Source organism: Peromyscus eremicus, chromosome 14 (assembly GCF_949786415.1).
Source record: "Peromyscus eremicus chromosome 14, PerEre_H2_v1, whole genome shotgun sequence".
In the NCBI taxonomy this organism is placed as follows: Eukaryota; Metazoa; Chordata; class Mammalia; order Rodentia; family Cricetidae; genus Peromyscus; species Peromyscus eremicus.
The window spans coordinates 68,993,657-69,020,197 of NC_081430.1; the positions used below are offsets into that span (position 1 = coordinate 68,993,657).

The 26,541-nt window shown below is 46.1% G+C and overlaps 1 protein-coding gene across 4 annotated transcripts in view; it reads left to right on the forward strand.

The window, feature by feature from the left end:
- Frmd6 (FERM domain containing 6) overlaps positions 1-26,541 on the forward strand; it is a 68,307-nt gene that overhangs the window by 26,510 nt on the left and 15,256 nt on the right. For 2 of the 4 annotated variants that reach the window (XM_059280028.1, XM_059280027.1), the window contains exons 2-6: positions 7,041-7,304; positions 14,352-14,442; positions 19,481-19,584; positions 20,552-20,628; positions 23,861-24,047. In XM_059280028.1, coding sequence (XP_059136011.1) covers positions 7,206-7,304; positions 14,352-14,442; positions 19,481-19,584; positions 20,552-20,628; positions 23,861-24,047 — 558 coding nt within the window. In that variant the 5' untranslated portion in view covers positions 7,041-7,205. Of the gene's footprint in view, positions 1-6,112; positions 6,195-7,040; positions 7,305-14,351; positions 14,443-19,480; positions 19,585-20,551; positions 20,629-23,860; positions 24,048-26,541 lie in introns of those variants that run through there. The other 2 variants (XM_059280026.1, XM_059280029.1) reach the window with 2 other exon arrangements.

Consider the following 26,541-nt stretch of genomic DNA (forward strand, 5'->3'; position numbering starts at 1 on the left):
TGTAATTTAGCTGGCTATGAATATGTGAAATGAAGAACTCTCTGTGGGATGACTTTTATTACATGGCTCAGTCGTAGTTATTGCTTTTCCCTACCTGGAAATTCATAGCTGCTAGCAAACATCCTTTCCTATCCAAAAAAACCTTGACACTGAATATTTTATATTCCTTATGCCATTTAATCTATCCAGTATTTTAGGAGGCCAATATTATGGATTTTACAAATGAAGACTTGGCCTCGGATTAGGAAATGTGCACGTGGTCACACAGCTGGTATTCTGTGGAATCTGGATTAAGACCTAGGTTTGCCTGATTGATGAGGTCGGGTCTGCCCTGCTCTGTTCTGTGCATGCTGTAAAACTCCTGGGGGCCAGCTCTGTGGAGATGTAGCCTCACCCTTCCCCCAGTGCTTATTTCTCTACTGGAGCAAGGTTGGAAAGTACAGATGAGCAAGCAGGAAACGGATATTCTTCCAGAGCGTTTGGCTGCAGGTGGTTAATAGCCTCCAGGCACTCTCTTCTCACTGCAATAGTCACCACAAAACTAGCCATAGGCTGGAGAGATGGTCCCGAAGTTAAGAGCACTTACTGCTCTTTTAGAAGACCCAGGTTCGGTTCATAACACCTCCATGGTAGCTTACGAACCTCTGTAATTCCAATTCCAGGGGACTTGTTCTGGACTCCATGAGCACTAGGCATGCATGTGGTGCGTGCGTGCGCAGGTAAGCACTCATACACATGAAAACTGGCCATAAACAGAAATTATCCCACTTACTCCTCTAGCTAAATGACAGACAAAAGTAAGTTTTATTGTTCTCTAGTATCTCTTAGAAGCAAATGACCCTTTCTTAAAATCTTTTGTAAGATAAAATATCCAGGCAGATCACAAGTCAAATGTCATATTTCCAGGTTGGTCTTCAAAGTAGAGAGCTCCTTGGAGTACGTGCACAGTGATGGGCGTATCTGTATGAGCAGCCTGATAATGCACAGCCACATAGCTGAATTTCAAAGCTACTCTACAGCTGGAGGCCATGTTCATTCAAGAAATTGACTTTTAGGAGTTCAGGCCAGATTTTTTTCTCCTGATTTTTAATTTAATTTTAAATTTAAACTTAATTTAAAATACTTAGTTTTAAATTAATTTACTTTTAAAAATACACATTTGGACCTGGAGAGATGGCCCAGGGGTTAAGAACTCCTTCAGAAGACCTGTGTTTAATTCCCAACACATATGTCAGGTGGTCCACAGCTGCCTATAGCTCCCGCTCCAGGGGATTCAACTCCCTCTTCTGGTCTTAGAGGACCCTGCTTACACACACATATGCACACATGCACACAGTTAAAAATAGATATTAACATGTATTTAGTAAAAGCTTATTACTTTAAAAAAATAGCTGGGTGGTTAAAAAAAAAGCAGCCCATAATAATTCTATATGGAAACTTATAGAACATTGGTTCTTGACCATGGATAATTTTGCCCCAGGGTAAATTTTGGTAATGTTCATTAAAATTTTGGGTTGTCACAGCTAATAGAGAGGGATTTCTGGCAGTTAATGGGCAGAGGCAAGATGTAGCTAAACACATGTGATTCAGGATGAACCCCATTACAGAGACTGTTTGCCCTCCCCCCCCCCCAAATAACAGTAGTATTGGGTTAGTTGATTTCCTCCTTGTGATGGAGTGCCTGCTGGGAGCACCTTGAAGGAGGGACACTTTATTCCCGTTCACAGATCTAGAAGGCGCAGGCCATCCCGCAGGGATGAAGTGCGTAGCAAGGCTCTGTGGCGTCGGGTCCACGGCAGTGTCCTCTGTGGTGGTGCAGCAGAGAGAAATGGAATCAGCTGGGGATGGGTTAGCCGCCACAGGCCTTTCCTAGGTGCTCCCACCCCCGTCCAGCTGTGCCTGACATTGCGAAAGTTCCACAATGTCCCCAAAGGGTGCCACCTGTAGGATCCATTGCACATTCAGGTCATGACAAGTGCCAAGGCTGAGCAGTCTTCTGTGGGAGCCTCACTGGTCGGGGATGTTTGCTGTATGCAGACAGCCAGCAGTGGATGAATGGTATTCCATGAGTCTGGCCTTTGGGGATATATAGTGGCCCCACTCTCACACCTGCAAAGACAAGACAAGAAAAGGCAGAATTGGAAGTGACTGAGCTAAGTATTCATGTAGAGGTGATGTTTTGATACAAGAAACAGTTATCAGGCCAGGCAGTGGTGGTGCACGCCTTTAATCCCAGCGCTTGGGAGGCAGAGACAGGCAGATTTCTGTGAATTAGAGGCCAAGCTGGTCTACAGAGCAAGTTCCAGGACAGCACAACAAAATCCTGTCTTTTTTTTTTAATATAACTTATTTTTATTTATATGCATTGGTGTTTTGTCTATATGTATGCCTGTGTGAGGGTATCAGATCCCTTGGAACTGGAATTACAGATAGATGTGAGTTGCCATGTGGGTGCTGGGAACTGAACCCAGATCCTCTGGTAGAGCAGCCCCATGCTCTTAGCCACTGAGGTCTCTCCAGCCCCCAGAACCCTGACTAGAAAAACCAAAAAGAAGAAAAAGAAACAGATGTCTGCAAAAGTTGGTTTTCATTTTTCAGTGGTGCAAAGCATCCTAGCGTGGCTTGTTCACGCAGCCCACCATAGTTCCGGGGAAAAGGATGACCTGTTACTTACTGGGAACATGACAAAGAGGTGGCTCTTGTCTTCCTGTTCCACAGGTGCTTAGCAGCAGTGCCCAGCACCCAGCAAGTGTGTAGCCAACGTTAGCCATCACCGGTACTGTTATTTCAACTGTGCCGGGCATCAAGCGAGCCTTGGCATTTACCTTCCTCTGTCTGGGAGTTCTTCCCTGAGACAGGTGGGTGGGCAGGTGGGTCGGAGTAGGATATGACATCCTGCTCTTTATCCAGGTGTTTGCTCAAATATCAGCCCGTCAGCAAGGGGTCCCATTGCCTGATTTAACACACGTCCACACATCATGGCCAGCATAGGTACCATCACCCACTCTGGCCTACAGTATGTGCTCACTGCCTCTCTGTCACTTAGTGGGTGCTTCTCACACGTACTTTGTATTAATGAAATACATGAGCAAAACAGTGTGGAACTTGTTTTATGAAAGACATGTGATAGCATTGTTTTATGAAAGACATGTGATTACACTCCTAATGCTGTGACCCTTTAATGTAGTTCCTCATGTTCTACTGATGCCCAACTGTAGAATTATGTCCTTGCTACTTCATAACTAATTTTGCTACTGTTCTGAATCATAATGTAACTATCTGATATACAACCCCTGTGAAAGGGTCATTCAGCCCCCAGATGGATCGCAGCTCATGGGTTGAGGACCACTGCTTTAGAATGACTTTTTAATCACATTGTATAGCTTACGTATAGGCTGTATTTCTGTACTTGGAGCTGCCACTCAACTGCACCTTCCTTGAGCTGGCATGCCGTTGCCACCCATGTATGTGCTCTTGGGAATCGGAACAGTGTTCAGGCTTCTTGACAGTGTCCCTGACCATGTCAGAGGGGACCGGCTGCCCCTGCTGTTCTGCTGCTCATCGAGCAGAGAGCACATAGTCTGTGTGTGACCTTAGCCTTACGAATGGGAACCAGTTAAGTTGAAGGTAAGTAGGGTTCCCATAGTCCACTTTCCAAAATAGCGTCCTTTGTTTTCATTGGATAATAAAGTGACCACACTGGCTGCTGCTGGGGTCTTTCCTAATCATGTTTGCCTTTAAGACAAGGATCATCATCTTCTTACATTCTAAGGAGGTAGATCCAGAAAGAGAATCCTTTTTGTCTCCATCCAAGCTGAAACTACATTATGTGGGTAAAATTTTAAGGCTGGAGATTGTGGAGTGTACCTTTTTTGTAAGTCTCTTTGGGAAAAGGGCTGGGATGTGATCACTGTCAACACAGTCTCTGGGTTGTCCGTAAACTGTGACAAAAGGGCATTGCTCGGGGTGGCAATGTCCTGGGACTGAGTTGGGGCTCAGCATAGACCACAGAACAAGTAGCTGGTGCTTTCTACCTGATTTCTGCAATCCAAATTGGTATGAATTCTGTCTAGACTGTTTCCCAGGACAGTCCAGTTTAAGATTAAATTTCATACTGGTATTATGTTAGAGATGGGTTTTGGTTTGATTTGTGTTTACCTTTTTCATGGAATTTTTAAATATGCTTCAGTGCTGTCTTGGTATAGTGAAGGCTTAATTTCATCCCGTCTCTGTTCAGGGGGTTTGGGTTTGTCACCCTGTGTTAAGTGAGGCCGTGACACTTCTAACTATGACTATCAATAAATTGGCCGCCATCGTCTTTGTCCAGACTTTTGTTGGGTTTTTTTGTTTTGTTTTGTTTTGTTTTAAGATTTATTTATTTATTATATATACAGTGTTCTGTCTGCATTTATGCCTGCACACCAGAAGAGGGTATTAGATCTCATTATAGATGGTTGTGAGCCACCATGTGGTTGCTGGGAATTGAACTCAGAACCTCTGAAAGAGCAGCCTGTGCTCTTAACCTCTGAGCCATCACTTCAGCCCTGTCCAGACTCTCGTGCTGTATCCGAACCATAAAATAAGAATTGTACCCAAATAATAAATTTTAATGAGGCTGGATCCATCCTAAACCTCGGAACACCTCTCCCCCCAGTTTAACTTTTAAATTCCAAAAAGTAGGTCAGTAGAAACATCCTGCTTTAATTGATTTAATTAAAAATGGAAACGCATAGGACTATCTCAATATGAAGTGCAGATTTAAATATGAGGAATTATAGTGGGATTCATGTCACTTAAGGGTTTGATTTAAGTAAGATATATTTAATCACAGCTTCTAATTTGTGTAGTGAAGAGATGCCTAAAGGAATATTCCAATAGATAAGGGAAACTGGCCGTGGAATTTAGTAGTATGATGGAGAGTCTGTTCAGAACTGCCTCTCTCCGTTTATATGGTATGCCTAAGGATGTTGTTCTCCGGGACCTTAACAGCAGTCTTTGGGGAGAGGAGTGTTCTGTGCGCAGTGAGTGTGTGCAGTGTTCTCACTTCTCAGAGCCTTTAATACTTTCTGAAGTTTTGAGAGGGTCGAGTGGGAGGCTCTCAGCCCCCACAGTTGACCCATTTTAGGAGTTTTCGTAGTTTCGGTGTTTTTACGACAGTCTCCCTGTGTAGCCCCGGCTGGATGGCCCCAGTGTGCACAGCCGTCATCTCCGGCCTCTGCAGGCCAGGATTGCCAGTGTGCACCACCACACCTGGCTTATCTTTGGCTCTGTGAGATGGGGACTTGCTGTCTATAGAACTGCATGGGAATGTACAGTAGCCCAGGATGGCCTTGAACTTGAAATTCTCATGCTTTAGTGATGAGACTCCCAGCATGTACCTGGCTTGCTTTAGGGATGTATACCTTTGAAAATGCTGAGAACATTTCCAGCAGTAGCAATGAGGGGTCATTGTCTGGTGTGGGTCAGTTCCTAGGGTGTTCTCCCAGCATGCCCCGAGAATTGGGTGGAATCCAGCCCTATGCTAGGTTCCTTCCCTTAATGAAGTGGTGGTCTCCACATGTGCCCCACAGCAGGATGTTGTCGTGAGTGAAAGTGTCACTGTGGCCTGGACACTGCGTTTGTCTCCACGCCCAGGTGTGAGTCACATGCAGCCAACATCATCCTTCGAGCTGGTACTTGGGCACCGTCGATAGAAAAGAACACTTTCTAGATAAGCGACTGCCTTTGGGGATTGGCTCCTGGAACGCAGGGACTGAGCATCCACTGTAAGAGGCCGTGGCCTCCAGAGGTGTGCTGGAAACCAAGGGGAGGCAATCACCCTTTTCCTTTAAGGAAGACAGAATGTCTGAGCAATGGATAGTCCCCTTCCTAAGAAGGAAATACCACATACGAGATTAGCCACCTAATTTTAGTTTCGAATAATTCTCTTGAAGATTGTATTTTATTTATGTTTTAAAAAAAAATCACTAGATCATATTTACTCCTGTTACCAGCTATGAATATAGTCTTTCTCAAATGAGCTATAAGGAGCAGATGGGTCAAGATTCTGTCTTGGAATTCAGTTTCGTATTCCCAGACTGCAAATAGAGCTGCCAGGGCATAATGTAAATACCGATGACATGAGAGGCAGCTAGTCTTAACACTGCAGTTGAAGGATGTCCTGCCAGCAGCAACCTACGAAGCACTCCTCAAGAGTAGGAAAAACTCACCAGTGCTTTAAAATGATTCGACGGGGGTCTCACCAACACCAGGAGGCAGAAACCAGAAAGGAAGGGCGGAATTACTGAAGTCCAGAGATAAAAGTTTCAGTACTTGCAAAGTTACACGCTTCAAAACTCTGGGCAGGGATGGACAACTTAATGTCTAGTTAACTGACAAAATATGAGCTGTTTCTAAGACCTGTAGTTCTTTTATGTATGTACATGGTTTGGTCATACAGCATTCTTCTTGCTGTATTGTTATGTGATCAGTGAACTAATGAATTTAATTTTCATCAGCTAGTTAGAGAACTAGGAGGAAGCAGGACATAAAAACTAAGGAAGACTTAATAACCGTGGGGAATGCTGTGGAGAAATCCATTCCAGTGGCTACTGTGGCTCCCGTGGGTGGTCCAGCAGCCAGGGCTTCCTTTGTAAAGCCAGCCAGTGAAATGATGAAGGTCACGAGTGATTGGTCAGGAATGTGATAGAACACTCATCTGTGTTCCGTAGTCCCGGAAGCAAGGCTTTTGTTGATGCCGTTCTTGTAGTTCATTCCAGAACCCTGTCGTCTCCCTTGAGAGGCCGGGAGCTCCTCAGTCAGGATCCATCGCCTTGAGCCTGTGGTTCTTGGTCGTCTGTGAATGCCCAGGCTCTCACCATGTCTGTTAACTCGTGTCTGAGAATGGAATGCGAAGGTGGTTGTTCAGGGGCAGAATCTGCGCCTTCTCGTGTCCCGAGAACAGCAGTCTTCACTTGAAACGCACCTTCCCTGTGCCTAATGAGTAGTGGTGTACCCCTGGCCTGCCGCTGCTCTGACCAGACTTTCCCCTTTCTCCACAGGTCTCCCCGTGGACTCTCTACAGCTATGAAACCGACATAGTGGCCCACCACGATGCTTCTCCTGTTGGCCACAGGAGAATGAGGACAAGTTGGCTTTGGAGTGCTGGGAGCAACTGCTGAGCACCCGGTGCCCGAGCCTGCCCCCTGAAGAGCCCACAACACACAATGAACAAACTGACCTTCCATAACAACAGAGTCATGCAGGACCGTCGAAGTGTGTGTATTTTCCTTCCCAATGATGAGTCCCTGAACATCATCATAAACGTGAGTCGTCCCCTCTAGGAGTATTTCAGTTGTGGTCCCCCTGCCAGACCACACCACGTTAGGCAGTTCAGGGTGAAACCATTAGAGAATGAACCAGAGAGATGTGGCAGGCTTATTGCACGGAGGCGCCCACACAGCTGTGAACAGCGTTATGGCTTCTCCTCAGCCACCTTCGGCAGTGGCTGACTTGACCTAAAATTAGGAGTATGGGTACTACACTAAAAAAAAGTTTCTGTTTTTCAACTTTATTGAATAACTCTTCAGTTGAATTAGTTTATTGGATGTCTCTGTTTTCTTATCTTTCTGTGTGTGTTCAGCCTTGTGTACATTTGGGATCGTTTGGAATACCATCCACATTTCCACTCAGGTCTAGGGAAGGTTTCTAATTCACGGTGCTCAGCAACAGTACCCCTCAGATCCCACCATGAGACTCAGTTACTTTTTTGAATTCTTCTGCCCTTAGTTTCTGCATTAGAAAGGATTCATTTTGCTATTTTGTACTGTAAGGAAGCCTGTCTCTCAGCTAAAAAGTAGTGTAACAAGATGGGACTCGGAGACTCTAGATGGAGTAAGAAAAACAAATCTGAACCTTTTTTGTTTTTTTTTTTCCGAGACAGGGTTTCTCTGTGTAGCTTTGCGCCTTTCCTGGGACTCACTTGGTAGCCCAGGCTGGCCTCGAACTCACAGAGATCTGCCTGGCTCTGCCTCCCGAGTGCTGGGATTAAAGGCATGCACCACCACCGCCCGGCTAATCTGAACCTTTTTTGAGCCTTGGTTTCTGCCTCTAAAACTGCTTGGCTCCCTGAATAAAATTTCTGTTTAAGTCTGTCCATTTGTGTCCATTTTAAATGCTCGAAGTTGTCACCCATGTAAGTAAAATGGTAGCCGTGGCTCAGTTTCTCGTACACATGTTGACTGGTTTAATCAGTCAGCCTAAGCAGTGTCCAGAGTGAGCTGAAGGGCTGTGGATAAGCTAAGCTGTTAACCTCTGGCTCTTAAGAATCAGCTATTTCATTAACCAGGACGTTGAGGGCTGGGATCCTGTTTGCAGCTTTTCCTTCTGACAGGTAAATTGTAGTTTACACATTGCAGAGCATAGAAGTCTGTAAGTGTGCAGCCCAGTTATATATATATATATATACTGTTAGTATATATGTCCACATAGCCATTGCCCAGCTGAAGATACTGGTTTCCATCTCCTCTGACAGACACTTTTTGGGGGGTAGACCTATAAACACACACATTAATCAGAGTAGATATGTGAATCATAGACCACCCCAGTGAGTACCCTTGGTGGTATATAACACACATGTTCTTTACATGTTTTGAGTGCACGCAATCCGGGACATAGAGCTTAAGCACTGAGGAAACTCTTCTGCCCTTTACTGTCATTTTACCCAGGAAAGTGTGTATGCATGTTGCTGAGTGTGTGACCTGGACAGGATGGGGAAACTCATAACAGATCTGTCATCGTGAGAAATGCTAGGAGGTGGCTACCATTTCTAAAGGAATTCATTGGTACTGGAGTCTCAACTGAGGGAAATAATTTTGGAGAGCAGACTAAAAGACTCCAGGCAGGTTCATGGCATGTTTTTATGGTATCATACCTAGCATTTTTAAAATGCTCTTCCTGCTGTCAGCCTTCATACTTTTTCTTTCACCTAATTGCAGTCTGATAGAATTGAGCAAAAATTGCCTTAATGTGGTGCTGTGGGTTAGTTTTCCCACATATATGCTGCTGTGTAGATCAGTGGCTTTAAAGTCTACTAGAATTATTCGGGGAGGGGCTTGGTGAACGAAAGCCCAGCTCTTTGGGCTTCACCCATGGAGATGCTGGTGTAGGTCTAGGGCAGGACACCGGAATTTTGATTTAGCAAAATCCTCAGCAGGGACCAGAGATGGATGAACTCCTGAGTCAGACAGGAAAGCCTGTGGCCCAGCCCCACTCTGGAGAGCCCCGTCACTTACTGGTCTTCGGGGCGTGTGTTGGTGATTGAGGCTGCTGCCGTCAGGGGGCCTGGTCTGAAATGTGTACTCCGTTACTTTCTTTGCAGCTTTGGGCATGCTTCTTCAGTCTGCTGTTCATTATTTGGTTTGTTTTCCCCAGATGAAGAGGGGGCTATTCTATGCCTCGTGTGGGAACACGGCACGGGTTTAAAGACACTCCGTGTGTAAAAAGCCCTTTGTGGTGTCTGATCTGGGAGTTGCTCAGTCAGTCAGTCATTGTGGAGGAGAGCTTCACTTGGCTAGTTCTTTGAGCTGTTTGTTCCATTTCATTAGGGGCCTCTGCCACTGAAAGCAGAACGGAGCGTCTGGGCGCCATGCTGCCCCAGAAGACTTCTTACCCCAGGGAACATAGGTCCTCTGCCATGCCGGGGCTCCTCTCCAGCAAGCCCTGGGACCTCAGGAAGGAAGGGGTTAAGTAGCCTGGAGGCTGGTCCACTGCTAGAAAAAGAATCCAGAGCTGCCCAGAACCCTTTTCCCCTACAATTGAGAATGGTGATTTTGATGTTTGCAGAGTTGGGGTAACAAATTAATTGTAACAAAAAATGTTTGTCAGTGGCCTCCCGGTCACACACACACACACACACACACACACACACACACACACACACACCTAGCCAGCCAGCAGTGGGGAGTGTGGTTCATATACACTTTTTTTTTAGGGAGTTTTTCCCCTGACAGGTATAGGTGACTGACTTCATATTGATTTTCTGCGTATGGAATCAATTTAATGTTTTAGTCATTTTGAATCTCCATGAATTCTATTAATAGGGGCTATTTTCAATTAATCTTAATCATCAGATATAAAATATGGAAACTTAAAAATAAAATTATGGTGACTGTAAGAGGCAGAAAGTCCTTGAGTGGCAGAAATCGCAGAGCCAGGAGCTTGCACCTCCCTTCCTGTGGCAAAGCGAACAATTCTTTCCCTCCAGAGAATATTTCAAACATCCTTGCACAGTAACAAGCCATTGGCACAGCAAGGATCAAACCCCCTTCCACTTCAGAGTTCCACACAGAGGGTATTTTTAGATAAAGCCCACGCCGCCGTTGGGAACGCAGTACTTTGTAAAGTTCCCATTGCCCCTGAAGATGAGAGGAATTCAGAAATTTCACAATCAGCCATGTGGCTTTGAAGACTCGGCTCTGCAAATACCCAACGCCGCTGCTTGTTTTCACAGCAGGTAACTTTGAAGCCACATCCTTATTTAATTACAGTTTTTAAACAAGAACACTATACTTACTTGATGATTGTTAAAGAGCTTTAGCAGAAGGTTCCAGATACTTGATTTAAGTAGCGGAACAGTAATAATTAGATGGGCTGCCTGGAAGAGAGGCCCGGCCTTATTTAGTCAAGAGTCACCACAGATTTTTATTTTACAAACGTTTAGTTTGTAGTTTGGAATCCAGCTGCTTGTTCCATTTCATCCTGACTGCTCCATATCCAGCCAGGCCAACCAGAGTTTAAACACAGTCCAGCCAAGGGTTAAAAGTGCCCCAGAGCAGTGTAACAGTTTAAGTAAGTCTCAGGTTTGTGGAGCTTAGCTAGTGTAAGAGTTGTCTGTACATGTGAGCCTTTCTCCTCTTGGCTCTGAGTCTGTTTAAGCCTCTTTGCAACAGTATAGGCATGACATGAAATACAAACCCAGTGTTTACAGAGAATGCTGGAAATAAATAGAACTTCTCCGGGACACAAATCAAGTACCCCAAGCTGTGGGATCAAACCAGCACAAGGGGACTGGGGTGGGTCTTCCAGCGGTGAGGTGAGCTCGCATGGGTACATGGTTATGAAATTACTGGATGGCAGGACTGGAGAGCTGGCTGCTCTCCCGGAGGACCCGCATTCAGTTCTCAGCACCCACCTGAGCGCTCATCCAGGGCACCCGATGCTCTTCTCTGGCCTCTGAGGGCACTGCACGCATGTGATGCACAGACATACATTCAGGCCGAACACCCGTACACATAAAATTAATGGTTACAGTGTTACTGGATGGCACACTGATAAGCTAGAGTGTCCATGGGGGTCACTGAGGGGACGTCTCTGGCGGACCACAGCACAGGTGCTCAGGAGCTCCCTGGGAATTGGGTCCTGAATGTAAACTGACGCAGCCTGTGACAGTGCATCACTGGGACAGGGTCTAGAATCACCCAAGCAACTTGGCAACGTCCCCGTGAGGGATTGTCTGGATTAGGTTCGTTGACACAGGAAGACACATCCTAAATGTGGGTGACCACCCCATGGACTAGGATCCCAGACTGAATACAACTGACAAAGTGAGCAGCAGCATTCATTTCTCTGCCTACTGTGGATGCCACGGGACCCTGCCTGAAGCTCCTGCACCCCCCACCCCCACTGCCCTGCTACCCCGTACCCTGCCTTCCCACAACAATAGACTGTAAATTATATATATATATATATATATATATATATATATATATATATATATATATATATCCTTGTACTATAGGTCGGAATGAGCTCCTTAACTGCTTCCTGTCACGTATTTTATCATAGCATCAAGAAGTAACTAATAGCCCCCACAGCTTTCTTAATTCCTGGTGCTTGGAAGAACTGAACAGGTCCCTCTGGCCTTGAGTGTCTTCTGCTCTCTCCAGTGGGATTTTGCATGTTTTCCTTTTCTTCATTTTAGTGCTGTATTAAAATATGATAAAATCATTAACTCAGTTATGCAAATTATAATCACTAAAATTACCGTTGGTGCCATCATTGACTGTATGCAGATAAAATTCACAAAGGTTGTGTTGCACGTGTTTTGACTGTATGTAACTGTTAATACGTGTAAGTTTGGAGGGTCTGCCTTTGTTACTGCTTGCTTGTGTGCCTGAGCAGTTCTGTTTTCCTTCTATGAACTGAAGAGATGGAGCTGGACGCTCTCACAGGGGATTCTGCAGGCCCACTCTCCTCCCACCTGGCATCTCATTCATAATTGAGAAAGCCTCAAAACTGTATCTGGGGGCTGAGTATTTGGCTCAGAGGGTAAGAGTGCTTGCTGAGCAAACTTGGGGACCTAAGTTCGAGTCCCCAGAACACAGGTAAAAGCCTGACACAGCAGCACAAGCGTCTGTTACAGTGTGTCTGCAGGGAGACTGGAGGTGGGGAGGCGCGTGCAAAGAACCAGCACCAAAGAGACCCCTCAACCAAGGTGGAAGGTGAGGACTGACCCAGGGTCGTCCCCTCCCCTAGGTGCACACTCCACAAATACAGATGCATGGGCACAGACGCAAAGGAACAAGCGATGTCTTCCCAATAATAGCTCATCTCCAGAATGTTAGTGTGGTTATTGAATTATATTGAGACTCAAAGGGAAAAATAAGTAATAACAGTGACTGATTAAAATAAATAAAATCTGGGCAGTCTGTCATTGTGCAGTAAGTGAATATTTTGCCTAGACCTTTAAGAAGAAAACGTTCCTTGAACAAAGACCCTAAGGAGACATGTCTCATGGGAAGGTACACAAATGGCGGACGGGTGTCCACTCAGGTGCTCAGCCTCAGGAAGCATCAAGAAAACGTAAATCGAAAGAACAGCGAGTGCCGCCTTACAGCCGTTAAAATGCTGTCACCGAACGAGGTTGACAAGAGTCCTGAGGACGTGGAGAAGAGCAACACTTGTCATCTGTGATCAGAATGTAAAGCAGTGTGGGCCCTTGTGGCAAACAGCATGTGGTTCCTCCGAACATTAAATGTAGTAAGAGCACTGGCTGCTCTTCCGGAGGACCTGAGTTCAGTTCCCAGCACCCACATGGCAGCTCACACCTGTCTGTAACTCTAGTTCCAGGGGATCCAACACCCTCACACACATATACATGCAGTCAAAACAGCGGTGCACATAAAATTTTAATAAATACAGCATTAGTATGCGATCTCAGAGGTCCACTCCTGGGTAGCCCGAGGCCGTGAAATCCCTGTGGTGGATGTGCCCCTGTACTCGAGGCAGTGAAATCCCTGTGGTGGATGTGCCCCTGTACTCGAGGCAGTGAAATCCCTGTGGTGGATGTGCCCCTGTACTCGAGGCAGTGAAATCCCTGTGGTGGATGTGCCCCTGTACTCGAGGCAGTGAAATCCCTGTGGTGGATGTGCCCCTGTACTCGAGGCAGTGAAATCCCTGTGGTGGATGTGCCCCTGTACTCTCCCGCTCCCCGCAGCCTTGTTCACAGCAGTCAGCTGTGCCCACTGGTGACTGAAGACAAGGTGTGGTGTGTCCACACAGGCTGGAGTCATAAGCCACACCAGGAGGGAGAGCGTGTCATTTACAACAACATGGGTCAATCTGGAGAGCGTTCTACTAAACGACATAGGCTAGGCACCGGCTGCGTGATCTCATTTGTGTGGAACCCAAAAAAAGGCTACCTCAGAGAAGCAGAGTACAAGGTAGTTACCATAGTTCCTGGGGCCTGAAGAAGATAGCAGGGAGATGTTGGCCAAAGGATCCAAAGTTTCAGCCGTAGGATGAGTAAATTCAGGAAACCTATGAATGGCAACCGTAACTAGTCACATGCTGATACCTGAACTTATCGTGGGCTGAGAGTAGATTTTAAGTGTTCTTACCACACACAGAAATAATATGTATGTGAGGCAATGCATTGGTTAATCTGTTCTATAGGGCATACACTACACCAAAACATTGAATACTGTGTAAAAATATATCATTAAAGTAAGAAAAAGTGTTCAAAGAAAGAACATACTTGCCAAATAAATATCTTCAGTGGAGTAAGCTCTTCTAGGGGACCTTCTGAGGAGCCCATTTTTCATGCAGGATCTGAGAACCTGACCATGTGTCGTAAGATTCATGAGTCTTGTGCAAGGTTGGATTGGTACTCTATTAGCATGCTGCAAATCATGATTATATTGTGATAACCATTGAAACACAGCCACAGGTTGTGTTCATAACCCAGCGGTGGTTTTGCTGATGTTCAAACGTCCTGAGAAGGTGCATAGTTACAGAGTTTTAAAGTGGCTGACTGTGGTACACTGTGTAAGCTGAATTGAATTGTCTTAAGCGTCCTTTTTTCCCTCCTGCAGGTTAAAATTCTGTGTCACCAGTTGCTGGTCCAGGTGTGTGACCTGCTCAGGTTAAAGGAATGTCACCTCTTTGGTCTCAGTGTTATACAAAGTAAGTCTCAGTCTGTTCTCTGGTATGTTTAGTCAACTGTCCCTGAGAAAATGACATTTTAAAGCCTAGAGCCATCATGCTATGTAAACTAATTGTTTACATACCCATCAGCTAATCATCATTCTTAGTCTAGTATTTATTTATTTTCCAATATCAGCATGATGTATTTTTTACATGATTTAGGATTTTTATTATATTATTAATTTCTTATTAATTTATTAATATTGATTCCTTTTTAGGAATCTAGATATTTATGCATCTGTTCCCCATTTTTGTTTTATTTAATTTATTTATTTAATGAACCAAGTTTGATTTTTGTTTTGTTTTCTTATACACAGAGAACAGCTGTAGCTGGGAGTTAAGCAGATGTTTTTGTCATTTAGCATTCAATCTATAATACTATAAGTGATAATGGCTTGTGACATTACAGAAAATTTGAGCACAGTAAAGCTGCCTTTCTTCTGTTTAGTTCTCTTGTGGTTCGCAGTGTAACAGTGATGGATTCATTAAATTTCATTTTCTGTTTTTCCTCGTGCTCTTCTTTTTTCTAGTCAGGCTGTGTGACTTTGAAATGCAGTCTTTTTCTTCCTCCATTATATGAGAAATTTGCAAGGAAGGATTTCATAGACGGGTTGCCTTCTCATGTCCCTTACTTAGCACTAGACTCCTGGGACTACCTGCATCCATTTAATAAAAGCTGTCTTATGTCAATTTGTAGCTGGAAATTTCTCTGCCTTAGTTTTCTAAACCCCAGAGTCTTTTAGCATCTCTGCTCACCTTTTTCAAGGAGATTTACTTGTATTTAATTATACTTTCTATGTTTGTGTGGATAATCTTTTACTTGAATCAGTTTAAAGCTAAAGGATTATGATAGCTTGAGAATCTGTGCTATGAATATTCGCATCTGCCAAGTTAGAAAATGTATTATGGTCAACAGATAAAGCCAGCTCCCTGTCCTCCAAAGTGGGAGCCGTGTTCAGTTGTCTGGAAACACGGGATGGAGAATGAGAGGCCTGCAAACCAGCCGTCTGCTCCCTGCTCTGTTTCTGCAGTAGTCAACGCAGTGATAACAGGAAGGATCCATCATTGCATTTGTGCAGACCTCTGTCTAAACAGTGGTTCTCAACCTTCCTGACGCTGTGACCCTTTAATACAGCTCCTCATGGTGTGGTGACCCTCAACCAGAAAATGATTGGTTGCTACTTCCTACCTGTAATTTTGCTACTGCTATGAATTGTAATGTAAATATCCAAAAGTCGTAGGTGACCCCTGTGAAAGGGTCTTTGGACCCCCAAAGGGGTCGCAGCCCATGAGTTGAGAACCGCTGGTCTAGAAGCTGTAAGGTGCCTTACAGACTCCAAGTGGCTCTTGCTGCGGTCCTCCTCGAAGCTCATTCTTCCTTTTGCACCTGCAGCCAGACTGTTGATCTCTGTGGTTCAACAAGTCAATCCAAGAAAACCAGTTCCTAGCTTCCTGCAGTTTTGAGATGCTCTGTAAAAGAGAGTGGACAGTGTGGTGAAGGAACGTTGGAACAGCAGTCAGGTGACCTGGTTCTGATTCCAGTTCTACCGCTGGCTAGCAGGGAACTCTCAGACATGCCACTAGACTTCTGTCACTGTCAAGTTGTCTCACATCAGATAGACACTGCTGTCCACACCAGCTTTGCAGGATGAATGTGTGCTTGAGAATTGGTCTCACGGGCTTTGTTTGGTTGGGTGGTTTTGGATTCCCAGCACAGTTGAGCAGGAAGTATAGAGAGTTCCAGAAAGCCATGAACATGCAGGCACAGCTTCCCCAGTGTCAGCCCCAACATGGGTGGAGCATGCGTGGTAATCAGTGAGCCTACACGGATCCTTTATCCCCCAGAGTCCATCACCTGCACTTGGGTTCACGCCTGGTGATTGTATCCCACGGCTTTGGACAGATGTATGGCATGTATCCACCATCAGAGTGTGCAGAATGGCCTCACCGCCCCGAAGCCACTCCATTTTAGAAATTGTCCTTGTCAGTTGAGTAGATGGAAAGGATGTAATTCTCGAGCACTTCCAACACTGCCATTTTAACACTCTTCTCAGAAACCACCTAAACACCAGGAACCTCGGTGTCACCCCAATTCTTCAGCTTTTGTTTTGAAATAATTTCGAACTTCTAGCAGTGTAAGAAGACAATAAGGCTGGGTGGGGGTGGCGCGCGCCTTTAATCCCAGCACTCAAGAGGCCGAGGCAGGCTCTGTGAGTTCAAGGCCAGCCTGGTCTACAAAGTGAGTTTCAGGACAGGCTCCAAAGCCACACAGAGAAACATGTCTCGAACTCCCCACCAAAAAAAAAGAAGACAATAAGGATTTCCTCAGTTGTTAATGTCAGAGCGCATATCTTCTTTCCATCTGTGATCTACCGGCCTGTTTCCGGTCTTTCCAAACTTGAGGGAAATTTCTTAGAGACAAGCAATATCTCTTACATAACTATGGTGGGAACTTCACTATCAGGAAGTAGTTTTTAGCTCTGCCAAGGAGCCCGGCAATACCCATCATAGTCCGAGGTAGCCTGGCTCAGGTCTGTTCTTCAGCCATTCTGTTACTCCGCCCCCCGCCCTGTGATCTTTGCTTTTTTTTTTTTTTTTTTTTTTTAACGAGAAGAGTCAAGTTACTTTGTGTAATGTCTTTTCATTTGGATTTGGTTTATGTTTCCTCATGATTAATTCAGGTTATGCATGACTTGGGTGGGGATATCGGATAGATGATAATAAGCCCTTCTCAGTATACAGTGTCATGAGACATACAATAGTTACTTATGACTTTATGATGATGTTAGCTTTTGGCAAAAGTTCCTCCACGTACGTTCCTTGATACTCATGAGCTCATATTAACACTTCTAGTTATAATCTAGTTCCATGAGATTTGTTCTACCCTCTTCTTCCCATTATTTTCAACAGTGAGAGACCTGGCTTATTTGCTCAGGCATTTAGGGGTGTGTTACAAAGGGTGTTACAGAGGCACAGATTCCAGAACGGTACAGAAGGGGACACAGATCTGCTCTCATTGGGCCTACCAGTTTCCACGTGTTCAGATCCCCAGAGTTCTTAAGCTAGACAGCTCTGGTCACACTGTCGAGTGAGAGCACATAAAGGTAATTTTAAAATACGCCTGTGCTTGTGGACTCACAGACACTGTGGCAGCATCCACAGGGCCTGCACAGGTCTAAGCCAGGTGGAGTCCCAGCCCCGAGAGGGGGGAAATAGTTCCCATCCCTAACCCAGAAGCTATCTCTAATTAACAACCTCTCACAAAGGAAAAATTCGTTTTCTCCTGTGGAATCTCACTGAGAATACAAACCCCATGCCCAGCAGTAAATGGCTGACACAAAACAAACCCAATGGTATTTTTGAAGACATTTTGTCTCATACTGCCTTGGGCATTTTTTTTTTTTAATCCTAACTGGTCTTTTGCCTGTATATTATGGTTTCTGATTTTGTGTTTTTATGGGTTTTATTTGTATCTGTGTTTTTGTTTCTTCTTTTTACTATTTTGGGTTGTTTTATTTGCAGGCTTGCTCTCTAAAGAGAGAGAAGGCATGGAGTTGGATGGGAGGGGAGGTGGGGAGGAAATGGAAGGAAATGGGAGAGAGGAAACCATGGTCTGAATACATTGTATGACAAAATTATTTTCAATAGAAAGTAAAATGAGAATGTGCATGTGTTACTCTGAGCGGTCTCACTTGGGTCTCATTTTGCTGCTTCTGACAGGAGCTCCAACCACACACCCATCAGTCATGTTCAGTCAGTAAAAATGAGAGGCCAGGAGACGACGTTCACGGCCTGCTAGTTGATTAAGTGGCACCTCCCTGTCTTTCCTCTTTGGGGTGTCTTATCCCTTCTTTCATGTTAAGAGGACTGAAGAACCTGTTTATAGCCGGAGTAGCAATTCTTTTTTTTTTTTTTTTTTTTTTTTTTTTTTTTGGTTTTTCGAGACAGGGTTTCTCTGTGTAGCTTTGCGCCTCCCTGGAACTCACTTGGTAGCCCAGGCTGGCCTCGAACTCACATAGATCCGCCTGGCTCTGCCTCCCGAGTGCTGGGATTAAAGGCGTGCGCCACCACCGCCCGGCCCGAAGTAGCAATTCTTACCAATGGCATCTTCCAGTCAAACCCAGTGTTCATCTGGGACTTCACTGTGCAGTCAGCTCAAGTCTTGCTGGGAGGAGTCCATGTCCCTTCATTGTGGAAGTTGTTATGGAACACCCAGAGAGGTTGACTTTAGTGATGGAGGAGAGTAATAGCTGGGGGCTGGGGGGTAATTAAAACTGTACAAGATAGGAATGCTACGGGCTTCTCTTACGAGATAGATCTTGGGGAAACAATCTCTTGAGGAAAAATGGAAACGTTTATGTTTGGGCCAGCTTGTTTTCTTATGCTCCACTCCTTTCCCGTAAGTTCCAGGGGACATATTTTCTGTGATAGGATAGATCCCAAAGGCAGAGCCAGTAACCATTTGTCATTCTGGCAAGCTGTGCTCTGGCATGGGAACACAGAAGGGATGTTTTTAAAGCCAGCTCTCCACAAAGCAGGTGTCACGTCCACACTTGGAAATCCATCCATGTTCAGTGTCTCGCAGAGGATTGGGGGGGGGGGTGCTGCTTCTGCTGCTGCTGCTGCTGCTGCAGTTATCAGTGTTTTGTGTCTGTGAGAAGAGTCTTCTGTACACTAAACCAACATGTTATATTTTCTAAGATGCATGTTCACGGGAGTGAGTGCTAGATGGTGTGAAGGTCCCGGAAGCCGAGCACGTGTGGGAGTTAGAAGGCACAGTTCTTCCAAGCATTGTATATTTTAGAATCTCAGGTTCTGTGTTGCAGAAGCAAGAGAATTCATAACCTCATTAAAGTCTAACTAATACACCTTGGATTTTTTTCATTTCTTGAGTTTTCCTGACTCACAATGCATTCACAGATCATGAGGCTGTATTTTTTGAATTGTAGATTTGAATTTTTTTTCTTTGAAACAGATCTTTTCTCTTTAGCATCTTGTCTTTTTTTTTAATGTGCAGATAATGAACACGTATATATGGAGTTGTCACAAAAGCTTTATAAGTATTGTCCAAAAGAATGGAAAAAAGAGGCCAGCAAGGTACGACAATACGAAGTCACTTGGGTGAGATTACATTTATGCACAAAATTCTTTTTTATTCTTTAAAAATGTTTATTTTAGCTGTCACGTTAGAAAAAAAAAGTCATAAGCAATAATTTCTCCAGTGGAGAATGACAAAAGGAAATGAATTATAAGTGCTGAAATGTGTTGTGCTGGGGTGTGAATGGCTGACAACGTAAACCAATAAGTAACAGTGTTTCAGTAATATGGGGGTAATGCTCCGAAGTGAAAGGCATGAGGAAGTATTTGCTTTTCTCCTGTGACAGCGTTGTCAAAGCTTGTAGGATTTGTTTTTATCGATTTAAATTTGCTTTTTACAGTCTGACATTCAAGCCTTTGTTGTTTTATTACACGCTGGCGTCTGTGTGTAGTAAACACCAGTTCCGTTTGTGGCGGGGAGCAGGCATTGGGGAGGGGGGGGGATGGGGGGGTGGTTTCCCCCATCGCCCTGGTGAGTCAGGAATGAAATCACACCTCTAATCCCAGCTTCTCCTGTGGCAGCGCAGGATTCTGGGGCTACACTGGAAGTCGACTTCAAAGCTGACCACAGAGCGAAGCAGTCCAGCGTTTTAAGTCAACAGGCAGTGTAGTAGACTGTGGTGTGTGGAATGTTGAGGAAACAAGAGAGCATTTGTAGTAGGGAGCAAATGGTCACCACAGGAGACAGAGCTGGGCCAGAAGCCGGAGCTCAGCTAGAAATTTCCATGGTGTTTATTTTTATCTTCCCTTATGTTCCCATTGGCATCACGGCGAATGGGAATCCAGAGAGGGAGGGTGCCCTGCTTTGCTTTGTAACTTTCTGGTTCGATGTGGACCTGGTGTCCACATGGGACACCTGTGCCTACTACAAGCCCCACGTTACAAGCAGGTCCAGCCTCTCTGTGCTTTGCAGGTGATGGCAGTGTGATTGGCTATGGAGCCTGTGTTGGAGATAACTAAACACAGCTCACTGCACGTGTCTCTGTCTTAGGGCATCGACCAGTTCGGGCCTCCCATGATCATCCACTTCCGGGTGCAGTACTATGTGGAGAATGGCAGACTGATCAGGTAGGAAGAACCCACGAGCCTAAGCCTTGCTCTCCTCCATAGCACTTTTTTCTGACATACACCAGTACACTATAGTGTTCACTGCGTTCTTCAGCCTATTGGAGTGTAAACTCTGCACCAGCAGCGGTTCTGTTGTTGTTTGCTTGGCTTGCTTGCCTGTTTTTGCACATTCATGTATTCTTAGTGCCTAAAACACAGAGGCATATTTGTTCATGAATAAGTATTTGTTGGCTAAATAAATCGTAGACTAAAGGTGAAAATGTTAATGTCACTGGCTCACATTTTCACCCACAGTCACCAAGAAGGAACTGTCACTGTTGTAAAAAGAGATTCCTTAGGTATGATTATATTCTTTTCGTTTGTTGTGTTTTGTTTTTTTCGATACAGGATTTTGTTGTGTAGCCCTGGCTGTCCTGGAACTCACCCTGTAGACCAGGCTGATCTTGAACTGATCTGCCTGCCTCTGCCTCCCAAGTGCTGGGATCAAAGGCATGTGCCACCACCACCCGGCAATTATATTCTTTTCCAGTCAGGATGGGGCCACAAACTCTGAAGCCACCCACTTTATGTCAGCTTGACCTTCACTTGAGGTCTTGTTTGTACTCTCAGTAGTCTCAGAACTGAGAGCAAGCCTCAGGGAGCTTCCTATGGGAATCGAGGGTACACTCTGAGGGGCAGGGAACAGGTTTCTTCTTCATGAAGATGGAAGTGTGATGAGCACCGTGGTGTGAATCAGAACGAACTGGTTTTGAATCTCTTCCTAGAGAGCGGGAAGAGATCACATTTTTGGCTGACAGAAACTGTAAGAAATATGAACCTGTTTCCCTTTACTTTGAAACTTTGAGAAACTTGATATGAAAGGTAAAAAGATGCTAGGCCAACGTGATGTGAAAAATTAGGACTTGATAGTTTCTACTATTACCAGATGCACAGTAAGAGTAAGAAGCACTGATACCCGGAGACTGTTTCTAGAGGCTAAACACTTCAGTAGTTAGCTTTAGTTTGTGTGAAGTGCTCACCCGCTTTTCCTGGTAGGATGGAATGCCCTGTAAGAAAGAAAAATAGAGTACTTGGCCACTAATAAACCCCATAGGGTTAATGAATGTTAACACTCTACTCCTGTGCACCCCCCCACACACTGTTAACCCCAAAGATGGGAGGGGAAAGACGACCAGCCCAAATCATCATGGCCAAATTAATTAAAGCAAGCTTTTTTATTCATGTACATGGACTGTCTCCCCCTAAGTCAGGGTTTGAGAGGTCAGCATTGGATGTGAGGAAGACAAGGCTTATAACTCAGGGGTAGGGGTTTCCAAATGGTGGATTTGGCAGGCAAAACAGGCAGGGTTACAGGAGCAGAACATAAGCATACCAAGTTAGTCCTAACGACCTCCTGAAACAAAGACAGGGTTGCAGGTGGGCATAACAAGGTAGTCATAACAACAGGCAGTCATAACAAGGTAGTCATAACAACAGGCAGTCATAACAAGGTAGTCATAACAAAGTACTCATAGGTGGTCATGTAACCTTTTGAAACAAAGGTAGGGTTGCAAGATGGTTATAAACAACGTTTTGAAACAGAAACGCGATTGCCGTTCCCGGAACAGACAACGCAGAGCCATTTGCAGTAAAGGTTACAGGTGGGGCAGAGCCCACCCAATCTCTGAGAAGTAGAAGTTTACTCACAAACAGGAACAAACCTAGTTTGACCTTACTGTAAGATGGAGTCAGGCTGGTTTTTCACCACCTCGCCATTAAACCACCCAACAGCGTGTAGTCCGTATGCTAAAGGGCAACACTGAAAAGTGCCCTGTCCACGGGAAAGGAATCCCATAGGTACTTTATTTTTGAGCTCTTCCTTCTTAGCCTTGGTCTTGGTTAAAATAGACAGACCATCATGTTTCGGTGATCTCCTGATGAGCTGTGACGGTAAACGGTCTGAAGTAGTGAGGCCAGTGACCTCGCCGAACGTGTGCATGTCTGCGATGGTTTTCCTTCGTTTAAAACGACCCTATTTGCCCGTGGACATTCCTTCCGAGCTGACTAGATGTCCTGTGACCCGCCCACCCCTGCCGCCAGCACTTCCTGTTCATCTCCTCAGTGGAGAGCGAGTCTGTTTCTGCCTGGAGTGGATTTCAGAGTGTGCACTGTTAGTATTTCCTGTTGTGGGGAGCGTCGTGGCTGTCGTGTCACGTGCCTGGGAAAACATGAAACAGCACCCTCTTCCTGCAAAACAAGGCAGGTTGAAGGAAAGCCTTGGTTCATTTGTCCTCAGAGCAGCAGGAAAACAACAAACCACTCGTGTGTGGTGGTCTACGAGCATCTTAAAGTGCTTCAGGGCGTTGTGATGCCCTGCAGAGAGGAACAGTACCTTCAAATGGGCATGTTCCCATTGAGTGGTATGCACAGCAGTGACGTGCAGAGGAAAAAGGAAATTAAACAGACTGCTAGTGCCCAGCTTCTAGCATGTCCGTTCTGTGTTCTGTGACATACTTGCCTCATTGGAGTGCAATTCCTCAGACCTCCCTTTCTTTGAATACGTCAAAGGCTGTGAGCCTTAGGGTATGCGTTTGGCATCTGAGCCTTCCGGACCCCCGCCCCCCCTGCAGCCTCCTGAGGTGGTGATCTAGTCCCAGCTTGGGCCTTACGCCTTGGTGAAGTGGGCACAGGGAGCCGAGGCCAAGGCCTCTGCCAGCAGATGGAGAGGGAGATGGGGGTTCTGTTGACATGTATGTAGATGTAACCAATCATCTTATTAAATAAGAAACACAGAGCCGATTCAGAGAAGAAAGCCAAGAGGTCAGAACTAAGAGCCTCACCCTTCCTGCTTCAGCCAAGAGAGCTCTTCTAAAGGGAGCTACTTCCTGTGTGTTTGTCTTTATAAAGACTTTCGGTTCTGCCTTCTCATTGGTTGTAAACCCATGCATCGTCACTGCCTGTCTGTAAAGACTTCCAGGTCTTCTATGGTTGGTATTGAGATTAAAGGCGTGTGTCTCCAATGCTGGCTGTATCTTTTTACACACAGAGATCTACCTAGCTCTGTCTACCAAGTGCTGGGATAAAGGCGTGTGCCACCACCGCCACGCTCTTGCTATGGCTCTAATAGCTCTGACCCCCGGGCAACTTTATTAACATACAATTAAAATCACATTCAGTACAAGTAAAATACCACCACACGTGTATGTGTACCGTTCCGCCCTAACACGGCCGCTGTCTGCCTGTGTTTTCCCAGTGACCGAGTCGCGAGGTATTATTATTACTGGCACCTGAGGAAGCAAGTCCTGCACTCACAGTGTGCGCTCAGAGAGGAGGCCTACTTCATGCTGGCGGCGTTTGCGCTACAGGCTGATCTCGGGAACTTCAAAAGGAATAAGCACCGCGGAAAGTACTTTGAGCCAGAGGCTTACTTCCCTGCATGGGTAGGTACTGTCTGCATCCTCCATCCTGCCCATTCAGGCACGAGCTTCTTCAAGAGATGAACCTGCATGTCCTGGGGACAGTGAAACCACTCACGATGCCCACGAACAGGTCTAAGAATGGACAGGAGCTTGTCACACTGTGTGTCTCTGCTAGTCTACTCACAGCTGAGGCGGCTCACTGGCCATCCTAGATACAGGGGAACTCAAGTGTCCCCAGCCCCCTGCTGGGGTGTGCATGGCAGTGACACTCATGATCCCCCTGGTGAAATGCATTTTTTTACCCCTTTGAGGAAAAAATGATCACTTCTCAAGAGATGAGGTCATTCACGGTTTTCATGGGCTGAGAAAACAAATCTGAACCCCGCTTTGGCTCTGACCTCTGTGTCCTTCCCTGCCAGGTGAGGAGCCCCCCCCCCCCCTCCGTCGGTGAGAAGATAGATGTAGGTCAGCAGGCTCCCTGCCCTGTCAGGTTGCCATTCTCCCTGCAGGCCACTCTGGCCCTCCCTTCTGGGTCCTCCGCTCGCTAGCTCGGGCTCAGACTCTCCCCTGCAGTAGGTCGGTCTTCACAGAACAGTGGGTCACCTGCGTCCACAAAGCCCGGCCGCCTGGCGTGCTTCCCATCCCAGGGGAGCTTGAAGAAGCCTAAGATAGGCCAAGTGTGTTTGACTTCTCCAGCTTCTTCCTTCCCGTGTGCGTTCCTCAGCCCACCTCCGTCTGCCTGCGTCCCCTCAGCCACGCGCATCCTGGCCTTTACCTTGCCTGTTTAGTAGACACTTCTCTCTCGTTTTCTGAGTTTTTCTACCGCACTTGGCCCTTAGCCGTTTACCTCAGGGAGATTTCATCCCAGTCACTGCCTTTCGTGACCACCTTCACAATACGCAGGTGACCCCTAAATACGTTTACACGGTACAGTGAGATAGCTGTGCAATCGTAAGTCCCACAGACTCAGCACCCCACATCACACTCCTCTTCCCCCCACCTCCACAGAAGTAGCCCCACCTCCGTATTCCTGGTATCAGAGTGCTGGACATGGCCATCAGCCCAATTGCCCAGAACCTGGCTGGTGTCCCATGGACTCTGCTTGGTACTCTGCCCCCTCCATGTCCCACCCAGCCACAGCAGCGTCCTCTGGCATGGCCACTCCATTACCTGTCACCCTGCTTAGTCCCGAATCATGTGACTTGGTTTCCTTCCGTGTCCCCTGCATCCCCTCCGCTCCGCGGTCGGTCCCTCCGTTTGAGTCCCGGATCTCAGCACACTGTTGTGGCGCCGGCCTTGCTTCAATGTTCCCCAGCCTGCAGCTGAGAGGACTGAGCCTCTGTCTCAGACAAACCCTGCAGCAACTCAGCGGTTGCCTGTGCTGTGAAGTCCGGGTTCCCCCCAAGTATGAAACGCCAGGATCTGGTTCCCGCTCCCTCCAGCTTTTCTCAGCTGCTTGCCCTACACCTTCAACTTTTGTCTTCTGGCAACACCAGCCTACTGACTTACCGATGTGTCTGCATAGCTACTGTGCTTTCTCACTTCTGGCCCTCTTTGTTTGCTTGCTTGCTTGCTTGCTTGGTTAGCTGGTTGTTGTGTTTTGAGACAGACTTTCACTATGTAGCCTGGCTTTCCCGAAACTCTCCGTGTAGACCAGGCTGGCTTGGCACTCACTGAAACTCTCCTGAGTGCTGGCGTTAAAGGCGTGCACGTGCAGCACCACACCCAGCGGGGGCCTCTCTCATAGTCCCTTTAGCACGTGGGGCCTCTCTCCGTGGTTCAGCTGGCTGCCTCCTGATCCTCTGGAGACGAGCTCCCGGGGTTGGCTGGGTGTTCCTGCTGGGGTATCCAGCACTGTGCCTGGTGTCCCTGCTCTGGACAGAAGGTCCTTGTACATAAGTACTAGCCATCTGTTCCCAGATAACCTGTACTGCTTGTCCCGACTACTGTAGTATATCTTCATATAATTTAAGGGACAGGGATGGCTGTAGCCATTTCTGGTTTTGATTGACATTCCGTGTTTGGTTATCAAAGGGAAAGTGTGAGATAGGGCACCTCTTGCTGTTGATATATGGCTGCCTCTTGGTAGCAGGCTTTGCATTCTCTGGCTGTCATCAGACACTCAAGCGTGGTCATTTCAGTCAGAGCTTCCCTAGGATGTCATAGCCTCAGTGGCCAGGGTACCAGTTCTCCTGTCCTCGAAGTCATCCAGATCATCCACTTGAAGGTCCTTACACATAGTGTCTCCATGTGTTCGGGGCCTGGTAAAGACAAGCTTGGTGTGCTGACGGAGATGATCTCCATACAGACAGAGCAGAGGCTGTAACTCCAGCGAAACTTGATAATGGCCCTGTCATTTCCCATGCATAATTTTCTTTGTTTTGTTCGGAGATGGTTTCTCTGTGTAGTTCTGGCTGTCCTGCGACTCTCTGTAGACCAGGCTGGCCTCAGATCCACCCGCCTCTGCCTCCCGAGTGCTGGGATTTCATAAATTCTTTCTGAAATATCCAAAGTA